General features: G+C 28.5%; 1 protein-coding gene across 8 annotated transcripts in view; it reads right to left on the minus strand.

Moving 5' to 3' along the window:
* LOC142324637 (unconventional myosin-IXa-like) overlaps positions 1-25,294 on the minus strand; it is a 198,086-nt gene that overhangs the window by 59,020 nt on the left and 113,772 nt on the right. For 4 of the 8 annotated variants that reach the window (XM_075365515.1, XM_075365494.1, XM_075365500.1 and 1 more), the window contains 4 exons: positions 15,422-15,682; positions 9,063-9,291; positions 6,213-6,370; positions 3,771-3,996 (listed from right to left, as the gene is read on the minus strand). In XM_075365515.1, coding sequence (XP_075221630.1) covers positions 3,771-3,996; positions 6,213-6,370; positions 9,063-9,291; positions 15,422-15,682 — 874 coding nt within the window. Of the gene's footprint in view, positions 1-3,770; positions 3,997-6,212; positions 6,371-9,062; positions 9,292-15,421; positions 15,683-19,910; positions 20,031-25,294 lie in introns of all 8 variants that reach the window. The other 4 variants (XM_075365531.1, XM_075365522.1, XM_075365545.1 and 1 more) reach the window with 2 other exon arrangements.

A 25,294-nucleotide genomic window follows, 5' to 3' on the forward strand; every position in this document is an offset into this window, starting at 1 on the left:
CTCTAATTGTTCTGTATATTTAAGAGGATGGCTGAAAGGTACACAGAAGGCTTTGCCATTTGGTATATCTGTGGTTTGGCGTGAACCAAAGGACTATGTAACAGATTGTTACTTTTGTTTAACAAGTGTGTCTGGAATTTCTAAAAAATCTAAACATACTGTAAAATATCGTTTGTTGCAATCTGTAATTAGGCCTGTACCTCACAGTGAAATTATTCCAGTTCCTGAGCCATCCGTGAATGGATGTTTCGAAAGCAGCGATGAAGAATCAGGCAGTACTGAAGAAGACAACAATAATTTTGATTCTGAATTATCTTCCAATACGCCACATCTTATATCACAAGGTGAATTAAATGACTTGGTTAGGAATTTAAATTTATCACAAAATCAAGCTGAACTGTTAGGATAAAGACTGCAAGGTTGGGAATTTACTTGAAAAAAAAAAAAATACAAAAATTTTGGGTTTTCGAAGCCGACAAAAAGAACTTTCTCACTACTTTATTGATGAAAATAATTTGGTTTATTGCACAAATATTGATGAGCTTATGTTGCACTTAGGACTAGTTCATAAACCTAAGGAGTAGCACTTTTTCATAGATTCGTCAAGTATAGTTTAAAACTGGTCCTACTACACAATGGTAACAAATATCCTTTGATACCAATCGCTTATGGTATAATTTGAAATAGACATATGATGTGATGAAAGATGTTCTTGAAAAAATAAATTATAAAAAACATAGCTGGAACATATGTGGTAATTTGAAAGTTATAGCTATTTGGTTAGGCATGCAGTTAGGCTATACTAAATACATGTGTTTTCTTTGTGAAGGGATAACCAAGCTAGGAATGAACATTATGTTGCCAAAGAGTGGAAGAAACGAGACAACCTAACTTCAAATGGGAAAAAAAATTATTCATGAGGCCTTAGTTAAACCCAAGAAAATATTTTTACCCCCTGTCCATATCAAAGCTAGGGCTAATGAAAAATTTTGTAAAAGCAGTAAGAAGGATGATCCTGGATTTTTGTACATCAGGCAGATATTTCTGAATATAAGTGAAGGAAAAAGTAAAGAAGTTATATTAGTTGGTCCTCAAATAAGAGAGTTGGTAAAAAATGATGTATTTAACTCAATGTTAAATAATGTAGAAAGTGCAACATAGGCTTCATTTAAAGACGTTAGTAAAACTTTTCTCGGTAAACAAAAATCAGACAATTACCACGATATTGTTAGCCGATTACTATTGGACATTAATTCAGGATGTGCCTAAGGCTATTTATAAAAGAAAAGCATTAGCAAAATCTTTCTAACACAGGTATGGCCATGCAAAATTATAAATTTTAACTACATTTTCCTAATTTTTTTTGAAGCGTAATTTATTTAAAACTAAGGGTGATAGAAAAATTGTATTTACAGATCTGCAATGTACGCAAAAAAGCAATTCAAGATATGGTACTTACAGAAACATTTAAAAAAAAATGTTTTTTGTCTATCAGTGATATCATTAAATTTAATTTTTTCTTTTCTTGTATTTTATGTGTGGGTTTTATATTTTTGTACTTACAAATAAAATAATTATTATATTCAGTACAGTTTTTAATATAATTTTTATATTTTCCATAAGGTTTTTTATTTCTGTATTTTTTGGAAATATATTTCTTATAAAATAGAATACAATAAAAGTACAATTTTATTTTACAGTAAGTCATTAGAAAATTTAACATTGTTTAAAGTGATTCACTTTACATAATGGTTAAAATAAAACAGTAGAGCAAGAAAAATATGAAAATAACAAATACAATTACAAAAGAGGTTTTTATAAAAATTAATGTAGGAAAAACTACTAAAAATTACTTAACAACTAGCAATTCAAACATTTCTAATAAAAAAATGTGACAGATGTCTGTCTTTTTTCTCTGCCACTTTTAGCAACTTCTACATAGGCCAATATGATAATATAATACCTGTTAGTGATGGAGCTATTTCTACCCGATCATCGATTGTGACAGTCACTGAAGTCAGTAATTTTCATATTTTCAGGGACATCTAATTGATTAACCCATTGATAATAATAGTTTTCATTTGTGTAAAGTTAAATTTTTTGAAAAAAAAAAAAAACAAAAAAAAAAACAGGCATGTATGAAACAGTTTCATATTGTGTCTTTTGTTGCTTTATTCCATGCTGTGGAGACCAATAAAATTGCTTGAAGAACATTACCATTATTTTCCAACTTTAATTCTATGTTTTTTAACATCTTTAACACCAGAAGTTTACGGAAATGAATCTTGAATGATGAATACCACCCTGGTCTAATGGTTGTAAAACAGAGGATGTATTTGGTGGTAAAAAATAAGTCTAATTGACTGAAGCGATTTAACATTTAGGTGAGCAGCGAAATTATCAACAAGAAGTATTTTTTTTTTTTTTAGCTCAAAGTTCTGAATCCCAATCATGAAGTATTCTTTTAAATAACTCAGACGTCATCCACGCTTTAGAATTTGATTCAGATTGCACTGGAAAAGACTTTATGTTTTTAAAGCAGTGAGGTTTCTTTGCTTTACCAATAACTACCAGTCTTCTCTTATCTGTACCTGTCATGTTTGCAGCAACCTAGAGAGTTTTTCGTTCCTTTGACATCTTCCCATCGGTACATTTTTCTCCCTTAAATTTAAAGGTTTTACCTGGAGTCAGCTTGAAGAAGAGTGTTGTCTCATCTGCATTATGAATTTGATCATTGTAGTATCCCTCCCTTAATTATGCCAAACTGTATTTAATCAGTTTCTGGTTGCTTCAGATGGAACAACAGATGACAGCACCAGAAATTTGTCTAACACAACATTGTGATGTTTGCAAAAGTATTGGATCCATGACGAACATGAATGAAAATTTAAATTTAGTTTAGATGCAAGCCTTCTGTAATAGAACTGGATCGTTTATTGGAGATAAGTTTAATAAGAACTTCTTTGAATCTTGAACCATTAAGTAACGCTTCGTCAAGTGCTGGGTACTTAGTGTCTTATTTTTTTCAAATGAAAAGAACTCTTTTTCTCATATGCTTTGTTAATTTTATCCAGATTTTTCCAAACTGTTAAGACAGTTGAGCAATTCACTGATAATTCTTTACAGACATCAGTGTTTTTTATCTCTCCTGACTGTAACCTCCGAATTATGTGCGCTTTTTCTTCTACAGGCAGTGATTTTCTTTTAGACATTTTGGAACTGTAAAAAGGAAACAAAAAGTAAAAAGTAGAACTTTATATTGAATTAGAAATACAGTACACGATACGTAGTGTTTTATGTTAACTTAACAACCGATGAATGTGTAATGGTAACATTTTTGTTAGGACTGTTTTTAAAGAAGTTGTTAGAAGTAGGAAAAATTTCTGAAAATGATTCAATGCAGGCACTAGATTGTCAGGAACGATGCGACAGCTTATCGCAAACACAGTCATGTGATACTGTTACTACTGTCGAATTACAGCAGTTCAAAGTAATGGTGAATACAACACTGTATTTACTGTTTTACATAAACATCCTCTCTAGTTTGCATTCACTTTAATATTTATAGAAAAAAATTCTTGCTATAATGACACCGGCTGTAACAATGAAACCAGCAGTAATGACCATATTTATCTTTAGATAAGTAATTTTTAGTCAGCTATACAGACATTGATATTTGTTAAAATATAAATGGGGATCAATTTTCTGTTGTTACAGCCAACTTGTTGTTATAAAAAGTTTTTACTGTATGTGCAAACAACTCTACTTACCTGCAATGTTATAACAGCTTGACGTAACCTTAAAAATCTTCTACGTTCTAATACTGCACGAAACCAGCGTTGAATAGCAATGATTGAAGCCATGATTTGTTGGTGTAATCTATAGTCCAGTTTTAGTTTTTCACATTCACGCAAGAATATTTTACTGCCACCAACTTGGTAGTTATCACGATTCAAATTTAAAGTTAAAAGGAACTCCCTTACATCATTCTGAGAACTAAAATTGAGAACAAACATATTTAGATCAACATATAACAAGAGAACAAGACACAACATTTTTAAGCATAATAAGAAAAAGATAAAATGAAAGAACATGTACATCATTGACTGATATTACTTGGTAATAAAGTTAAATAGTAAAGATGTTTAACATGGCTAGTTTATAAAAAAAAAAAACAGCAAAAGAATGCTTGGCAGTTTTAAATGATTTACGGACATTAAAGAAAATCTAAAAATGTACTTTTGCTTACAGATTTTATTTATCAACTAGTTGGTTTCATAATATAATATACTGTGCAGTTAGTCATGAAAATTGGTTATATATTTTTTTATATGTAAAACTTTTGTTTGATACGATAAAGTTTAAAACTTGATGGAAAAAACAAGCATTTTATATTATAATTAAACTTGCCCTTTCACAAGTTATTAAAGAAAGTTATAATTTATTTGAAAGAATCATACAGGCATCATGAGATATTAGTATTGTTTTTAAAAGTGCAATTTCAATGTTGTATTATTACAAGAAATAATGAAAAAAAAAATTGTATTTAAGGATATTAAGATGATTTATCTGTTATTTCTGAATTAAAAGAAACTTTTCAACAGTTGGTTTCAAATGATGGCTATTGCTTTTTTGTCTTGATGTAAACAATTTATTTAGTACTGAAATACGTTATAACACTTAAATATATAGCAACACAATTTCAGACAGAAGTAGTTGTGAAGAATTTCCATTAAAACTAAGGGATCTCAGATCTCAGCTGTCTAGCTAGAAAGATTACAGTCAGTTAAACATGGTGAACATCAAAACTCTATTGTCCTATACAGTTGTTTTATTTAATTGATGAGCATCATTCTTAAGCAACTTTATTACTTTCTAACAACAACAAAGATTTCTAGCGGTTCTTTCACTCACTACCCATTTCCATTTTGTTAATTGAAAATTAAGAATCAGATCAATAGTATTGTTGAAACAATGATTTTAAAAAACTTCCTATCACCAGTAATTTTTAAAAAATGGATGCCATACTGAATACTAATCATCCACTACATTTTTCTGATTACTTAACAGATAGAACTATTCTTACATATATAATAATTTATTTTTATAAGATTAGTAACTCTGTGATAAAACATTGAAATTACAAGGGAAAGCAGAGTTAACGAGTACTGTTTAAGTATTTATAATTTGTACAAGTTTTCTTCAAATAATTGTAACTCATTACATTAACAAGTTTAAATATGGTATACAACTATTTTCTCTACTAAGTGATTTATAAAATATAATTTTTTAAACACATTAGTTTTATGGGATGAACTAATCTGAGAGTGAATCTGCAACTATATCAAAAGAGCAACGAACAGCATGTTATATTAAAAAAAAAAACAATAAATCTAAATAAAATTTTAATTTATTAAAAGATTTGAGGCAATAGAAAGCATTATAAGGAAAGATGGAAACACTATCTTGTACACCAAAGATAATTATGGTCAAGTCATTAATATGCAGCGCTGAGAACAGTCCAATTCCCATTACAAAAATAATTCAATACATTTTCACTCTTATTTATGCATTTCAATCATAGACCTCATATTTCTGAGTTAACATTTCATCATACTCAATAATTCTATCAGATGAAAAGATCGCGACTAAAACTTGAGAATATTTTAAAGAATTACATAAAAAACACAATCTACAAAAAAAAAAAAACAAAAACAAAATGAGGACTAAAGACAAAAAATAGGTATTTTACTTCAGTGATTTAAAAGAAAGTTTTAATTTGGATGCAATATTTAGGATATGGAAACAGTTTTTTGGGGAAAAAATGATATAAGATTGTACTGAATATTTAGCACTATATTATACTGTGGAAGAATTTAAAATGTGGTACTGACTTAGACTCTTGTGCATTTTCTATAGTATACAAATAATGAAAATATAATATAACTCATTTTTTATATTACTGTTAGGAATCCCCTCAAAGACTATTATTTTTCTACTGCATATTAAAAATGACTAAATGACTAGATTTTGTTTCTGAGTGAGAGATCAACATATATTAAAAACAGAACAACAAAAAATAAAGGAGAAAACATGAACTACCATGCAAAAGATTAAAAAAGTGGAGGGAAGGATGAAGTGTGGAAAGAGTATAACAGTATAATACAGCATTTTGAAATTAATTATCTTTAAATTCAAATAATATTACATACCTAAGAAGGCCCCTAGGTAATAATATCCTGTACAGCTGTATAAATTCTTCATATGATAATCTCACATTATATCCAGCCTGTCGAATTCTAACGGTTTCTAACATGCCGGTATATCTTAACTGCCTCTGTACAGTCTCATCATCAAATGTATTTGGTATCTGTCAAACAGTAAAACTAAAACATAAGAATTTAAATTTATAATAACAAATATACTCTAAATTTATATAATTATACTAATAAAATTAATAAAAATTCTTTAAAATGTCAAAAAACAAATTATAAACATACTATTACCATGTTTGAGTTTTTTAACAATCTAACTAAGGGATGACATCCTTTTTTTTTAATTTAAAAAAAAATTTAAAACATCTGATGGAGCGGTGTGTACTGTGAAGTGCTTATGTAAATCTTTAAAAAGAATAAGCAGCAAATGGTATTTTTATTTTATTTTATTTATCAATGATAATTATTACAATGTTTCATATAATTATTTAAAAACAAGTTATTAAATTATACTGGAAAACTGAAAAGTTGTACTAAGTTGTACCATGATTAACCAGTATATAGTTTGCATGTTGTTTAATTTAGTAACTAGTATCTATTCATCATGATTACCTAATTTGTAATTTACATGCATAAATTTATATTATACATAATAAACCAACTTAATTATTAATTAAAAATTGATTAATGTAACATATGAATAATAAATACTTTTATAGTAGAAATTTTCATGTTATATGATTATAAGATGAAGAGAATTTCCCCAAGAGTCCATCGTGAGGATACAAAACAATTCAGACTAAATAGAAAAATCTATTTAAATAGATTTTTTTTTATATATAACTTACTGGTTATTTTTTTAAAACTAACTTTAACTTTTTTCACTTCATGAAATTTTACAAATTATTTAATTTAATACAGATTGGGGCCATATTGTATTTTTCATGTAACTTATTTAAAAAAAAATATAGTCTATAGACTTATTTAAAAGCTAATAAGAATTTTAGAAGTAACATCTTTCTAAAATAAAAATGGAGTAATAGCAACAATTAAATCCATTGCACATAGTCATATCCAGAATGTACTTACGTAAAATTAACAGCAATATTAAATTTAAAAATGAACAGTAGATTGTTCATTTTTTTAAATTGTTTGTTATTCTAAAAAACAATTTTAAATAACATTGCAGTATAATTTACTGTAGTTAACATGACAATCAAATCCTACACTTCTGTTTTAATAATTCTTTTTAATGTAACCATCATATTAGTTAATAAGTACTTTTACATTTCAATCTGGAAGTGGATTTTTATTTTTCTTGGTTTTTAAATAACTGATTCGTACAGGATATAGTGGCTAGTCTGAGAGTACGTTAAAGGAGTACAGACTTACAATAAGTGAACCTTTTATGTTTGATGTGGAATGTTCACAGCCACACACATGTTTTATTTTTCAATAAATAATTTTATATTTATTACATTTAAATAAAAAATTAGAAATAAAATTATTTTTAATGTGTTTTCATGCTTTTTTAATATATGTATTTATTTTAGTTTTATGAAGGCCATCTATATAGTAAAGAATGTTGGAATATCACTCCAAACCACATTTCAAACCATTTAACAATGGTTTGGAATGTATCGATTCAAAAACGAAAATAATCTAAGCTGGCTGATGCAGAGTATGATTAAATTTTAAGGTCTTCATGATTAACCAGTTCATATAATTATTTGGGTCTAAGGAATGACAAAAACTTGAACTGGTCCACCCAGAGTGAAAAAAAAAATGCTTGTTGTCATTTGTAGGATGATTTTATATATATATATATATATTTTTTTTTTTTTCATTAAATACAGACTGTGTTAATAAAATTTAATATTATATGAATTATAAACCATCAAAATACAGAAATTAGATAAGTTAAACTTAAAATATTAATTTCCAATTAACAGTTCGCAGTATCTCGCATCTTCAGCTGGTATTGAATTCTGATGTGGGACGGGATCCCACAAAAATCGATTATTGGAAATTGTGTGGTAAGTTTAACTTATCTAATTACTGTGTTTTGGTGGCTTATATTTCATAGAATATTAAATATAAATATATAAAAATTTAGATTGTAAAGGCAAGATTAAAAATGAAAATTAATTTATTTTAATTTTTCAAGTTTCATAAAATAAAATCTTTTATTTTCTCAAAAACACTTTAGTGTTCCACTAAAAAAAAGGGGTACATTAAGCTTTTTGCTTTATGCTATGCATTTCAGTCTTTCTAATGGCTATGACACATAGTAATGTCAGATGCTTTCTCTGTGAGAAATTTTGTCAATGCACATTGAACATGGCTATCAAAATGAAGATAATATTTGCATTTTGGGGGCTTGGCTGATATACAATGGTATGTGGCTCAATGAAAAACCACTTCCCTCCATGTTGTTGAGGCAACTTTCCCCAGTAAATTTGACATGAGAATCTTGTTATTTATTCATTTTTGAGAATAAATTGCAATTCTTATATAGTTGCCTATAGCCATTAATGGCTATTTCATTAATATCGTAACATCATAATATGTTGGATAAATAAATAAATTTTGACATTTTTAAAAGCCAAATGTTAGGGTTTTTTTTTGTATTTATACATTCTTTCAATTAATTTTCATATCTATCGATGAATAATATCTATCGAATCAAAATAAGTAACTAGTTTAGAATTTTATTATTTTTTTTGGCTGGTCTTTCAGCATTTTATTTTGTTTTCAACTTATATCTCTTAACTACTAATAAAAAATGAACTGCAACTCAGATTTGAATATCTAATAAAATAAACTGCTTATTTTACAAGTTATTACCTTTTGTCCATTACTTTTTATGCAACGTATAAAGAAAGGATTAGCTTGATTCAAAGTATCCATTAAACTATGGAGACTCTGTTGAAACTGTGCTGTTACAGTTAATGGCTGTTTCCTAGCCTTACCAATCTGTCCGTGTGACTGTGTTCTACCAGCGAGTGTTTTAACGCTTTGAAGATTTTTTAACCCTTTCTTTCCTCGTTCTCTTGGTCGAAATGATTTGTTCTTCCTGCAAAAAAAAAAAATGAATAACAGCACATAAAAAGAATGGTAATTAAGTGACTTACTACTATTTCCTACACAAATTTTCTATTAGATAACCCTCCATGTTTACTAACACAAGATTTTTTAGCTTAGTCCTAAGAACTGATAATTCATAAACGACAACAGACAATTAAATGTATGTTACACATAAAGTCAAAAGTTTATCTAAATACAGCTATAGCTATGTGCACAACAATTTACTGTACTTCTTTATTTTATACTACAAAAAACAAAAACAATATTTAATTTTTTTTTAAATTCAATTTTCCTCTGCATTCGTAAGTCAAACAATAAAAACTACATTTATTACTACTGCTGACTGAAGAATCTTTGCCAAAGAGCTACCATATACCAGTTCTTATAACAGTATCTTTTACCTGGTCTTTTTAACACAACAAAGCACATAATAACTCAATCTTATTCATAACCTTTAATGGATGTCAGCATAATTAAGTCAACTAATTTGCTATCAGAATAATATTAACTAGCAGAGATTTTTTTATAATCTCAACTGAAAATAAGTTTAACTTGTTTTAAAATCAATTAAAGTAAGAATGATCAGCTGTTACATTACATCTTTATAAGGATACTAACATAAAACATACAACTGCTTCAGTAATACAGATCATTTCATAACATGTAGCTTAACAAAACTGTAGAAATGGTTAAGGTTAATTTTTTTACTGTCTTCTATAAATGCTAGTTTAAACTAAATTATATTTTGATTTCTATTTCCTTTTGAGTAATTTATAAAGTTGATTAAAGTAAAAATTAATGTATTATTACAGTTTACTTGAGTAAACAGGATACTTGGATAAAAATCATATACTGAAACTTATAAATTTATTAGATTAATGTTTACAAGAAAGAGAAATATTAGATATGCTTAAAAATTCTATCATGACATATATCTACTCATGCAATTAAACTAAATTACCTGCACAACCCATGACCTGTTTCTTGTAAATTTTGAACAATAAACATTTAGAATGGAAAAAACTGCATATACAACAATTATAAATATATACAAAAATGTAAATTAATATACTGTATCTACATATAAATTAAAAAAAAAAATTAACCCCTATCTATTTTATGAAGTACGAAAAGATTAACATAATTGTTATACCTGAATTAAAGGACCAAACTTCAGTAAATTTAAAAATGAGAAAAAAGCAACAATAATAAGCAATAACTTAAGGAAGGCAAGTGATAAATAAAATTCTTGAATTCTGAAAAAAAAAAAAACTCTCTCCAGTTTAGATAATAGACTATGATAAGTTTCTTGAGACAAAAATTTACAGTAGTAAATAATATTTCAGTATGTAATAAACAAATTATAAAAAAACGCAGGATCCTGCAAAAGTGTTATTGGAATAAAAAAAAAAAAAAGAAAAAAAAAGAAGATAAGTGTCATCTCATTTACTTTTTTATAATTCTGTACTTGGGTTGTTCAATTTGGTTTTGATTATAAAAAAAAATACAAAATGTATATATATATATATATATATATATGTTTACATATAAGTATTACTAGACAATAATAATAGAAATTCTCTAGTTGAATTATTTTTTGCTATTGTCCAACATAGCTCATTAATAATTCATGTTAATGAACACTAAACTTAATTTGTATATGTTCTTTATTTTAGTTATATTGAATCTATTCTTTGTAATTTAATTAATAATTATTAGTCTTAGTATAAAGTAATTTACAATGTAATTATATTAAAAAAAATATATATTTGTAATGTAAATATTTATAAAACTGTAATTAAATGTATCAATGAACTCTACACTGAACAAAAAATTACCTTCTTTACAAGTTATGGGATTATATACAAATAAATATAAATTTGATTAACATAAAATACAAAGTCTGTAACTAAAGTAATGAGACTGGTTCAGAAAAACTTTTTATTTACAATCCATTTATTCATAGACTCGCTTTTGATAGTTCCCTTGGGAAGCCATGATGCAATGCTTCAAATGGTTTTACCACTCTTCAAAGCAGTAGTTGGAACTCATAAACCAGAATATTCTTCAGGTGGTCGGTTACATTTTTAAAAAAATGTTTTCTACTGTTCCAAAATGGTGTCCTTAAAGGTTTTTTTTTAGTCAGGGACAGGAAAAAGTCGCAAGGACTCAAGTCAGGTGAATAAGGTGGTTGAGGAACTACTGGAATGTTTTTCTTTGCCAAAAACTCATTAATTGAGAGTGCAGTGTGCACTGTCATGATGCAGGCAGCATCCAGTTGTCTTTGATGGCTGGTCTCATGTGGGCACCTTGTCTCCCCAGTCTTTCAAGAATTTCTCGGTAAACGTATTGATTTACAGTCTGTTCTGTAGGCAAAAACTCCTTATGGACAATGTCATTACTATAGAAGAAACAAATTAGCTTGGTTTTGATTTGTTTGAAGAGTGCCACTCCTTGCTCTGGTGTTTTGTTTCTGGGTTGTACTCAAATATCCAAGATTCATCACCAGTAATAAACTTTTTAGAAAATCAGGATCAGTTTCAATTCATCCTAGAAGATCATAATATACTTTCACCTACCTAGTTGCTTTTCTGTTCAACAGTGAGGCTTTTTGGGACCAATTCTGCACAAAATTTTCATGTCTAATTTGTTTGTCAAAATTTAATGGACTGTGGTATGGTTGAAATTCAATTGTTCTGCAATCATTCTGACAATCAATCACTGGTCGTACCGTATCAAGTCTCTGAGTCACTCAACATTGTCGTCACTTTTTGACGTTAATGGTCTTCCAGAGTGTGGATTGTCCGCAACTGATTCCCAGCCACCTGAAAATGCTTTAAACCACCTACAAACTTGGGCTTGTGACAGCATCATCTCTATATGCCCTTTTCACTTTTGAAAATGTTTCAGTAGTATTCTCAGAGAGTTTAACACAAAACTTGATTGCACAATGTTTCTTATAATTAGTATCACTCATTTTTGTAACGCACAACAAAAACTTATTGTGTGAAAAGTTTGTTTGTCTCACATGGCAACAATAGACTAAAAATATTAATACCTAATGTAAATCAGCTATTCAAACAACCAGATGTTTACTAGTAACTTTAAAGTGGTTGCCAATTTGGCTGCCAAAAAAACTAGTCTCTACCTTACTTACAGATCTCGTGTATGTGTATATATGTAAAAATCATTTCACAAAATTTAATTAATAAAATTCAGATTTTTATCCTCAACACAAAAATTAAAAAAAATGTTCTATATATGTTATCTAAATTTAACAAAACAATAAAAATATCTTTTAACAAAACAAAATGAAATAGCTTTGATAAAGAAACTTGTTTCTAATATAATTAAATTGTTTTTTGGTTTTTAACTACAGAAATTGTATAATATGGTTCTGTAAATATAAGATAACCCTAATAATATACATAACATTAGTTGAAACTGTTTCTTGTCATCTGTATCATGACTGATTATTAATAATTTTGTGTTAACTTTGTCACAATTAACAAATTTTACGTACTATACTTACTTCCATTAATAAACTAAAATTTCTTATTTTAAAATACTGTGGTACGAGGGTTATTTTTTTTGAAGGTCCGATCCGTCACGAAATTAAAACCAGAGTGAAAATAAAAAATTTTTTAATCGTAACAAGTACTTACATAGTTATGCTATTTCTCTACATAGTCGCCACTCCGATTTAGACATTTGTCTTAGCGTGGTACCAACTTTCCAATACCCTTGTCATAGAACGGAGCCGCCTGTGTTTTCAGCCATGTTTCTACGCTGGTCTGCAGCTCGATGTCTGTGCCAAAACATTGTCCTCCTAGCCAGCGTTTCATGTGAGCAAAGAGGTGAAAATCGGATGGAGCCAAGTCCAGGCTGTATGGTGGGTGATCAAACACTTCCCAACAAAAACGCTGCAGGAGCTTCTTTGTTACAGCTGCAGTGTGCAGCCAAGCATTGTCATTAAGAAAGACAATGCCTGATGACAACATTCCTCTCTGCTTATTCTGAATTGCCCTTCGTAGACATTGAAAAGTCACACAGTATGAGGCTGCAGTGATGGTCGTGCCACGTTCCATGAATTCCACCAAGAGAACTCCATTCCGGTCCCAAAGCACAGTAGCCATACACTTTCTGTTGGAGAAGGTTTGCTTGAACTTCTTTGGTTTACTGGTAGAATGAGAATGCATCCGCTGTTTGGATTGTTCTTTTGTTTCTTCAGTTTCGAAATGAACCCATGTCTTGGCCCCTGTGACAATTTTGTTTAAAAAATCGTCTCCTTCATTGTGGTAGCACTGGAGAAATGTTAGGGAGGCATCTATTCTCATTGTTTTGTGATGGTCGGACAGCATCTTGGGAACCCATCTCGCACACAGATTGCGGTACTAAAGTCTTTCACTCACAATGGTGTAGAGAACTGACCTTAATATTTCAGGAAACGAATCACTCAATACAGAAATTGTGAACTGACGATTTTCTCGAATTGCCTCATCCACTCGCTCAGCGAGATCATCGGTTGACACTTGTTTCCTTCCCTGACTGCCTGCATCATGAATATCTGTACGTACTGCTTTAAAGTTCCTGTACCATTGTCGCACTTTGCTGTCACTCATTGAAGTTTCACCGTACACATTACTTATTCGTCGATGAATTTCAGCCTGAAGAAATTGAATTACCACACGCACTTCACACTTGGCAGGAGATGCTATTGTTGTAGACATGTTTATGTGCTAGCTGTGTGTTCAGAACTAAAAGAAGTGACGCGGTGTGATTGAAGGCCATACTAGAGACGCTGTGCAACACATATGTGCAAAGGTTCATCCGATTTTTTTGTGGGTTTTTATTTCGTGACCGATCGGACCTTGAAAAAAAATAACCCTCTTATTCTGAAGCAAGTGAAAAAACCAAGCTTAACCAGGATTCAAGCCCAGAATCTTCTGTAACGTTTTCTACCAACTCTTTTTGTACTACCTGCCTCAGTTCCTCTCCTTTCAAGATTTATCAGTCTACCTACTTTTTAAAATTTCTTTATAGAGCACACTTCAAATCCTTTATTTTTTCTTATTAATGAAGTTTCATTTCATTGTCATATAAAGCTAACACTCTACACAAACATTAGGAAAATCTTCTGATTTGTAAGTTTATGTTTGATGTCTTTATTACACTGCCAGTCCTTTTAAATTTTATTTCTGAAATAACAGTATTCTTTGATTTGCGATATATACTCCAGTTCTGATAATATTAGTATTCTCCTTAGTCATAATTATTCTACTTTTCACTTTATAATTAAAAATCATTATTTTCACAATTCATCAGAAAAAATTAGAGCTCTCACATTTTTTTGTCAAGTTTTACTATAAATCCATTAAATAAATCTAACTGTATTTAAATATACACTGATTTTTAAATATTGTTAAAAAAAATGAAATTAACTTGTCCATGACTTTAGTAAAAAGAAATCAATAATTAATCTTCAAAGAGATAATAATAAATAGATCTATCTACTTTCATTGCTTTTTGACTACACTTATCTGCATAACTGTATCTACAGTTAAAAAATATTTAATGGTAATTGCACAGTTACTAATAAGAAATATTTTTCAATCATAATTAAATATGTGTTTAAGAGCAATTCTTGAATGTAAAAGTAGACAGATGCTGACCATGTTTACTGTAAAACTAACCCAAGATTAATATGGATGTAAAAGTTTTCATGCACCTTGGAAAGGATCTTAGTTGAAAGTTAACACGCCAAAATTAAAAGAAATTGGAAAGAATGCTAACTATAAAACAATACACATTACAAATCTAGGTCAATAAAAAATTAATTGTTAGCTAAATAAACAAACACAGAGTTATGTTAACTGAGTGAGCTACAAAAAATCAAAAATGAACTTTTAAAAATTAAGTTCAACTAAATTTAAAATTAATACTAACAATGTATTTGAGGATTTATGAGGAAAAGAAGATTACCAGCAAAGTTAAACCATCACCGCTGCCATCCCCAAATACCACCACCACCACCATCACCAACAGATAAAAAAATGTTGCCGCCAATAAAAAAGACAAAATTGGGCAACAAACCCGTAACACAAATTGTTCATACATACATTACAATCTGAGTGGCTCGTTCAATAACTTTAGCTTCTTCAGGATATAAAACTCGATGTGGTTCTGACATTCGTTGTGGTTTTACATCAGTTACATTAGTTGGAGCACTGAACTGTGGCCATGATAATCTATTATGTCTATTTGCTCTTGATGTCGTTGTTATTTGATCTGAACTTTCATTGATGTCTGTCGTTGTGTGTTTACCTTTCGTTGATGTCAATGGAAGATGCATTGGTGTCATAGTATTACTTCCACCATACCTATTTTATACAAGATTAACATCCAACCAATTTAATAAAAATTTAAAGAAAGATAAATGAAATTAATATAATGTAATGTCATTATGAGGTAAAATATGTTCGAATATAATGTAAAGTGATAATGAATTTGGATGGTGTTATATAAATACATTTCTGTTTAAATGAATTTTTTATGCTCGATGATGTTCATACTGTTAATTATCAACACAACTGTTATAAATAATTTAAGGCAAAAAAGAAGAATGTGCAATATAACTGATTTTTGAACGATTTAATTTAAATATACAACACAGTATAATTACAATAAAATTTGAAGGCACTGGTTTAAAAGATTATTTTCGTCTATATAATTTAAAATTTTTGAAATTAGGAATCTGTATTAATTTTTGATTCCCAGTACTGTATGGCAATACCAAGCAAAATACTACACCAATACTGTGCCAAGAAGGCTTAAATTCTATAGGATTATTTAATTTAAAACATTTAATATGCAGTGTTTAAATGTAATGCAGTGGTATCAAAAATCTCTTCAATTTGATAATTTATTTTCACATTGTTTTTGCCGTACTTTCAGTTTTAGTTTTTGGCTATAATTGAATACATTTATTATGTCTGTATTACGTCTCTCTAACTGAATATTCATAAAACAAATGTAAAATACAAATAAAAATTGAGGGCTGGTTACTATTAAAAAGTGTAAAAGCGAATCACTTCAATACTCTGTTACTAGTTAATTTTGCAGTTATTGGCCACTATTATTAATAGTTTGGTTATTCATCTTCCTATGAAAATAAGTAATTGTAATTTATATTAACAAACAATTCATCACTTGTTGACATATAGTCAATTTCTCATTGCAGTTATTATTAATTCTGCTGGAGATTCATCATAAATTTCAAAAATCTACGGGCCTGCAAATGAAAAATAGGTGAAAGAAAGGTAAGGCAGCAGCAATGTAGTTGCTTAACAAAAGCTATGCAAATCGTCATGGATAATAGATGATAAAAAATCAAGAACAAAAACCACAGCAAACCGCAATATGAAATCCTTTCAAAACTAGGGTCTGCCATACAGAAAGAACTACAGTAATTTCATATTCTTGATATCTCAAGAATATTTCTCATTCAAAATATATACATACAATCAGAAAAATTAGCAACTGCAATGGGAACTTATTGATCAACCCCATGTTCTACACTAAACCTAGTGAACATCCATATCTTCCTTCACTTCAGGAAATAAGTTTATGGTTTAAGAAGGGTGAGGAAATAAAAATGACAAAGCTTAAGGGCTGAATTACAAGTGGACAATTTTTAGGTACAGAATATAAAACCCTTGCTTCTCAATGCAAAAAGTAATTAGAAAACTGCAGTGATTATATAAAAAAATTAACTAGGAATTTAAAAATGTTAATGACGTAACAAACTGGGATTAACTTTTCACATATACGTATAGTAAACTATATGTGATTCGTGTGATTAATGTGAACAAAAAGTAATTATAAACCAGTCCGATAGAGTTAAGAAATAAAAGGAGGGTTAATTACAAAGAGCATTACTACATTTATTTGTGCATCTGAATGTAAATTTTAAGAAATTCATTTTGGGGAAATAAATTCAGTGATAACATAATAATAAAAGCAGAAATGAGAATGGTTCTTTTTTTTAATAATAAGAAAAATTTATCAGTTTTATGTTTTGCCTTATTAATCTTCCAATGATATCTAAGACAATATAAACAATAAAAAAATGAAATAATTTGACAAATCTCAGTGATCATTAATTCTGAATGTATAAATGAAGATGTTACTTTTATAAATGTTCATTTTAACTTATTACAGATGCTTTCTTTATCTAGAAAAATAATTATAATTTAATATTAACTAATAATAATATTATTTATATATATAAAGTATTATATTATTATTATTATAATATTATATTATTTATTAATTATATCATTTTTTAAGGAATAAGTTTATACCCTACTACTGGACTGTGTGGACCACACCACTGCGGTATATCCCAATTCCTTTATAACAAAAGGCTTGATTTAAAATTTTTACTGCTTTTAGTTGTCACAGTAAATGTACACATAGCTCTGAAATTCAACTATTTGTTATGACACACAAATCTACTGAAGATGAACTTCAATATTATTAAACAAGACAAATATTATTATGATTTATTCAAATAAATAAATATAAGAAAGAAAATTACTGTATGTCTATTTTTTATTGTCCCAAATTTTTATGAAATTATAGTCTGCATGAGATTTTACAGTAACATAAAATACAGAACAGTTAAGTATTACAGTTTATCACTGTGAATCATAAATAATACTTGCACAGATGTTTTCATTTACTTAAATTTATGCACATGCAAATTTTCTTACTGAACCAAGTCATAATATAAAATATATAAACCACCATGGGAAAATGATTTTTATGTATCATCAGGCCCGATCAGAACTATCAGTATATTAATACAGTATTAAATACTGAACAATGTGGTATTTTATATAATTAACAATAGCCAGCAATCAGATAGATAATACACATCAAATATTCAATGCATTTGAATTTTCCATCACTAACTTATCATTTTCTTCTTTTAACATTACGATTTTTTTTAAAAGTAAATTCTTTAATGAAATTATTTGTTATATTATAATTTACATGTTGTGGTTGTTTCTTTGGAATCCTTGAATGGGCAATAATGGTATCACCATGATGTAACAATGGCATTTTTTATTTATTTTTTTGTAGAAGTTTATATCCAAAAACATTTATCAAACAGAAAAGTATTGAACAATATTTGTAATATTCTACTTAGTTTCAAAGATATTTTGGAAAATAGGAAAAAAGAACACTTTTTAATTTTTTTAATATTTAAGTACACAGAAATCATTTCTATAAATTAAAATCTTAGAGTAGATTTTAAATGCATAAAAAATACAGTAATATACCTATTTCAATATACAAAAATGAACTACCTTTAACAAATTTATTCTTTATCTCTGGATATTAATCAATTAAGTGTCTAATAACAGAGTAATATATGTAAAATCCAAATTGTCATTTGTATTACTTGTTACTTGTTCAAAGTTTACCAAGTTAACGCTACTATGAACAAGCAGATCTGTATGTTTTACATTTTTTTGCTTACTAATGTAAGCTATTAATCTATGACAATAACTTAATCATTAAAAAATAACATCTTAACATATTTTTGTTAAAAAAAAATGAAATCTTTAATTTGTTAAAATGTAGAGCAACAAAATAAAAAATAATTTACAGGCAATTATGTTTTCATCTCCTCTAGAGTGATCAAATTTTGGTCAATCTCTTACCAATTAACAAAATAAAATAAACTTTCAAAAATATATCAAATTATAAAAAAAATAAAAAAATAGCTAATATACCTTCAACCTTTCAAAATAAATACACTGATCAGGAAAAAGCCAAGAAATATAAAACTTTTTACCTCACCACCGATCATTTATCAGAAAATATTAAATGTTGATATTCTTAATACAGAGTAATTAAAATTGAAAATAACATGCTTGGGGAACAAATTGCAAAAACTATCACACAATGACACTATTCAACACAAAGCAACAGTGAACAGAATAGATTTAACAGCAAATGCATTAAAAAAATATAATATAAAATAAAAGCTGTATCATGTTGCACTTACAAACAACAAAACCAAATAACACATATTAGAATGTAAAACATTGAATACCATAGAACATATTCAAATATCCAATTATTATATATATATTAATGTAATGAATTAAATACTCTAATGTTTTTAAATGGAAATAATTAGCATCTATATACAAGATCAATTTTTCATATGTATAAAAAAAAGAAATAATTTAAAAAGTAGTAATGAGAAAATGCTAAGTTTCTATTCATCTGCCATAAAAAAATTTATTTATAATTTTTGATTGAAAAAAAAACTCAAATATTATGTTAATCAATTAATTGATTGAGGTGAAGACCAACGAAAACAAACTTTTTTTTAAACTGCTATCATATGATTCAAGTCTATCAAAACTAAATTTTCAGTATTATATAAATTAGTTACTGGACCATACATTCTGGATAAAAAAAAAATCATTAAAATGTGTTAAGATTTGTTAATGATTTTAACAATCTGGTGTTAAAAATAAATGATAGAAAAAACACAACTTCAACACAAAATTTAAAAACCTTTTTTACCAAAATTTAATAAAATTGCAGCAAGTTGTTTTCAAATTATTATGCTTAGCAGAATTATTTTCATTTGTGCAATTAGGCTGCACTAAGCAATGACAATTGTGACATTCTTCAATTAATTTCCTGCGGATTTTACAACATACAATAACCTTAAAAATCATTACTTAAATATACTCTATCATAAAAAAATTCTAAAAAGTAAATTGAAAATAGATATGTGAAAACATATTTTTTCTGTGCAATGTAGTGTGATAATTATGACTATTTCTGATTTTTGAGCGTATTTATAAAATCAACATGCAAATAATTGCTCGAATGATTTTAATGAAAATTTAGCAAATGCATTTGTATTTAACATAAGCTGGAAATAGGCATTCGCTAACTACTACACAATGTAAAACTTTTTCTAGTCTCTATTTGAAGAGTCTTCTTGAATGTATACATCAAAAGAAGCTACAGAGAACAAAAATTAATTCACTTAAACAAAGTGATTTTTTTTTTTACTTTTTGCTATATCAAAATTTTCATCAGGGGACATTTTCAATAGATGTTGATGGTTTTATCAACATATGAATGACTAAATTTTAGCTATTGTTCGGTAATAGTAGTATGGCTAATATGTTAAGACATATCAGGTAGTTAATCCTAAAATAATTTTTTTCAACTTCTTATACAGGAAAAATAGGGTGGTATTCCTATAACTTGGAAGTAACATATGCCAAATTTGTTTTACTATTTAAGAATTCTGAAATTTCTGACCAAATAGTACAGTCTTAAATGTGAGTTTGATTGCTTTAATTTGAACCATGTAAACTAAGTAAAATGAACTGTAAACTAATTTTACAATTTCTTTTATAATTATTATTTTCAATTAAAACACACTTACCAAGAGTGCTGCACTGGAATTGCAATCTTTTAGTATTTAAAAGCTCATTGTATTTAAATGCATAAAAACAAGCTATATTCATTCCAACTGATATACTGACTGTTTTGTTACCGGGCTGCATGATGTATCTTTAAATATTTTGGAAACTAATGTGTTTCATCCATTATTATTCTAGTTTGTGGATTTTTTTTTAGTTAAATTTATGGTTTCATGTATTTTAATTTTTTGCTCAAACTGTTCTACCTGAAATCTGTTTGTTAAATGTTCTTTTAAAGTGTTTAACCACTTGATATAATTTATTTAAGTGATGTTTCTGTGGTGTGGTGTTGTTTATTGTGACCTGACTGATCATCTGAATTAATAACGTACAAAAGAAAATAAATTTAAGTAGATGAAAAGAACATGAAGATCTTTTTTCAGAATTTGGTATTCTTGTTAACACTCATAATGATTTATAATAATTGATAAACTTTTTTTAAGAAAATAAAGCACTAACTTGATCATTATAAAGTAATTTAAAATGCTGAAGTATAATGAAAATAATGCGTTGCACTACATTAAAAACACAAAATTATTAAAATCTGACGTGTGATTCTGTATGAAATTCTAAATCCTTAAGACAGCTGATTTAAAAGTTAAAGGAAGTGGTTTAACAGCAAGTTCAGATGGATACAGTATAGTTTTTTAAATTATGTAAAGAAAATATCCATGTAAATACATGATACCTGGATAAACACTACAGTTAATGAGATTAATGTGTATGACAAATGGCATTATTAGCACAAACCAGTTTTATTGATGTTATTGAAACTTTTAAAAACTTTTATACAAAATATTGCATTCAATAAGCATGAATACTTCTTCAATATCAACAAGCATAAATAAATATTTTTTTCATTATTCATAAAATATTGTTATGTGCTACATTAAGAAACAATACCATTGTTTAATTTCCTTTATTGATATAAGCTTGAATTTTCAAAATTGTTGAATATTCCCTAGGGTATTCAAATTATATGAATTCCACTGTATTATAAATAATAAGTACTGTAATTATAATGTATATGCATTTATACATTTTTTTTTTTTAGCTTATAATATACTCATGTAACAGACTTTAATAACTTCACACTAAACATTAATTATGTGGACATATGATATTTTTAAACTGCTCATATGATCAGTAAAAAACCAACTTATTAATTGTATAAGAATTATGTAAAAACATATCTTCTACTAAATCTAAGACCAAAAGTCAAATTTTTCTCAACTCAAATGAGCATTCCATTTAAAAGTAAATTGTGATATTGTCAAATGAAAACGGTACAGTGATTGTCAGAATAGGTACTGGCTAAAGCTGTCTACCTGTTAGGTGTCATAACAAAGTGGCCTAACAAGATACACAAGTTTTACGTCTTCATGTATAAAAAAACATTTCACAACAAGCTTAGTGGAGAAAATGACTGAAGTGGTTTCTGGCTAATTTTCTATTGAGTTACTCTACAACTGTCCATCAACATTCAAGAACCAATGAAACATAGGGAACATTCTCAGCCTCTAAAATTTGTTTTAAATCATAATTTTTTTACTTGTTTTATGGTACTGAAAATAGTAGGATATATTTACTTAAATAAGAAATGAACAACTAGAAGTTTCAATAATTAAATAAAAATTATAAAAGATAAGAAACAAAAGCTGCCAAACATTTCAATATATGTATACATAATCGAAGGAAAAGAAAAAGGTACAGAGCATGTTAATCTAGCCTTGACTCTACAAAAGAGTAAAAATAATGGATCCCATCAAATTTACCTCTGTCTAAGAAGATATATTGAGCTATACTTTCATATGCAACAATGAACATTGTGGTTCACACAAAAATCTAGTCTCATTACAATAGTAATCAACTCATTTTTCTAAACTGCTGATATTGAGCTGTATTGTAAACAAGTAAAATATACAATATAAAAGTTACAGGAAAAATGAAAAAACAGAATCTTACAAAAAAACACATTTCTCCTAGTAGTAGGGGTTAACTGTAAAACCAAAAAAAAATATTCCAAGTACGAAGCAAAATTAAGCGACAGAAATTCTTCTTATAACCTCAGTTTAAGTGTTTCATTAACTGACTCTTAATAGCCACATTATATTTTTGCTAATGATTTTCAAATTTAATAACTTACTTTTCAGTAACATTAAAAAAGATTAAGGACATTAAAAAAGATTCTTTTTCTACTCCTTAATTAATTAGTTTTTTGTTAATTAATTTTTTTTTTAAACCTTCGGGACCACCGATAGGTATTGCTTCAGGGGATGAGATATGAATGATTTGTAGCATGTGAACATGCCATGCCTGACCAGGATTTGAACCTGGGACAGACCTCTGGATGAAAGGTCGAGATGTTACCACTTGTGCCACAGAGGCTGTTAATCTATCTTATCTCATTCTATTACTGAAATTTGTAATTAAAAAAATAACTGAAAACTACACTGCCTGTGAATAATTTTTAACTTTACACCCATGTGAAATGAGAAAAAAGATCTTAAAAAAGTAGTTTATTAAAAGACGACTCAACAAATATTTTCTTACTTTTCGAACATAATTTAGGCATGTTTCAAGTAATAGTTTTCCAGTTTGGTATTTTTCGGCGAGTAAGAAATATGAGAGATGCCCACATCAATCTGCGGCTTTTGTTAGACTAAGAGTAAATGGATATTCCTGCGCATTCTGCTGACTGTAAACATAGGGTACAAGTATCAACTATTGCTGCACGGCACGTTGGCATGAAGAGACGTTAAAGAACAATAACAGTCAGTCGTAAAGAACAAGGTGTCCAATGTAGTGAATGGTATGTGGAACAGTGCAATGTTATGAAATTTCTCATGAATAAAGGCGTAAAAACCGGTGAAATTTATTTGCGACTCCTTGCACAGTATGGTGATGAGACTTTTAGTTGCAGTAAAACATTAGAGTGGTACAAATGTTTCAAAGAAGGCCGTATATAACAGTGAGTGACGATCCTAGTAAAGGTGGTTCAGAGCCTACTGTAGTCATTCACATAAACAATCAGCGATGAAAACTGATCCTTATAATCGACGAATAACTTGTGCGCAAATTGCAGAAGCAATAAATGTGTTTGTGGGAACTGTAAAAAAAATTATTCACGATCATCTGAAGTTTACTAAGGTTAGTGCATGCAGGGTACCAAGACAGCTTTCTGCTTTTGACCGGCAAAGATTGCAAATCTGCAAAGAGTTAAAGTAACATTTTGATAAAGAAGGCCTGTTTTTTTGGACTGAATTGTTACAGGTGATGAAACAAGGGTCCATCATTTCAACCTAGAATTTTGAACTCAAAACTTTCATCAAAGCAGTGCAAGCATGGAGAGTCACCACTTCCTAAAAAATTTTAAACAACTGCTTCTGCAGGCAAAGTTATGGTCTCAGTTTTTTGTGATAAATATGGCATCATTCATGTCGATTTTCTACCCGTGGAGTCAATATTAACAGCGAGTACTACTGCAAAGCTCTTCAAGATGTGTACAATGTTCTCAAGAAAAAACAGCTTGGTGCAATCACTAAAGGCATTCTGTTTCTGCAGAACAATGCATGCAGCCTACCGAATGACATGCATGCTACAAGATCTTGGCTGGGAATTATTGCAAACCCCCCTATACAGTCCGGACCTCGTTCCTGGCAATTTTCACCTGTTTAGGGCCTTGAAATTGTTCCTGGGAGACAGATATGATGAGGTAAAGCAGTCAGTCCTATCGTGGTTTTGATGCAATGACAAATTTTTCTTCACTGTGGGTATATCCAAGCATTAGTGAAATGATGGGATAAATGTATAAATGTAGCAGGGGGATTACATCAAGAAATAAAAGTCTTTTTTACTATCAAAAGTGTGTCTAGATTTATTAAAATTTAATAGTCCTGGATTGACATGAACGCCCCTCATAAATAAATAAAAGCAATAAGTTTCATGTGCCGTGTGAGCGATACAGTAATTTTTCTAAGAAAATGATGAGTTGGCATGCTGTCTTGAAAACAGCACCATGACGCTAATGTTTTGAGATCATTAATTTTTCTCTATCAGCAGTTTTTAAAATTTGTATCATCTACATTTTAACAACAGTCACTTTTAAACATTATGTATATTTTTTATGAAGCTAGTTAAAGTGAACATACTCAACATTTTTAAAAATCAAACCTGAATTTTCCAAGTAAGCTTAAACTGGTCAAGTAAATTTAGAAAATGTTACTTATTAGGCAGTAAATAGGTCAAAATTTTCAACTATTTTGCTCATTTCAGATGGACGTAGATTCATGTTACGTAAATAAGGTACAGTAGTTATTGTTATAAGTTAAAAAAGGATAACCAAGAGCAATTTTTTTTTTACCACAATTAAGATTCCAACACATTGGCAGAGGTATTTACTATTTATTTATTATAATTTTTATTAATTTTCTACAACTAACATTTACAGCAAAGAAAAATATA

The sequence above is a fragment of the Lycorma delicatula genome, chromosome 1, assembly GCF_047948215.1.
Source record: "Lycorma delicatula isolate Av1 chromosome 1, ASM4794821v1, whole genome shotgun sequence".
NCBI classification, from domain to species: Eukaryota; Metazoa; Arthropoda; class Insecta; order Hemiptera; family Fulgoridae; genus Lycorma; species Lycorma delicatula.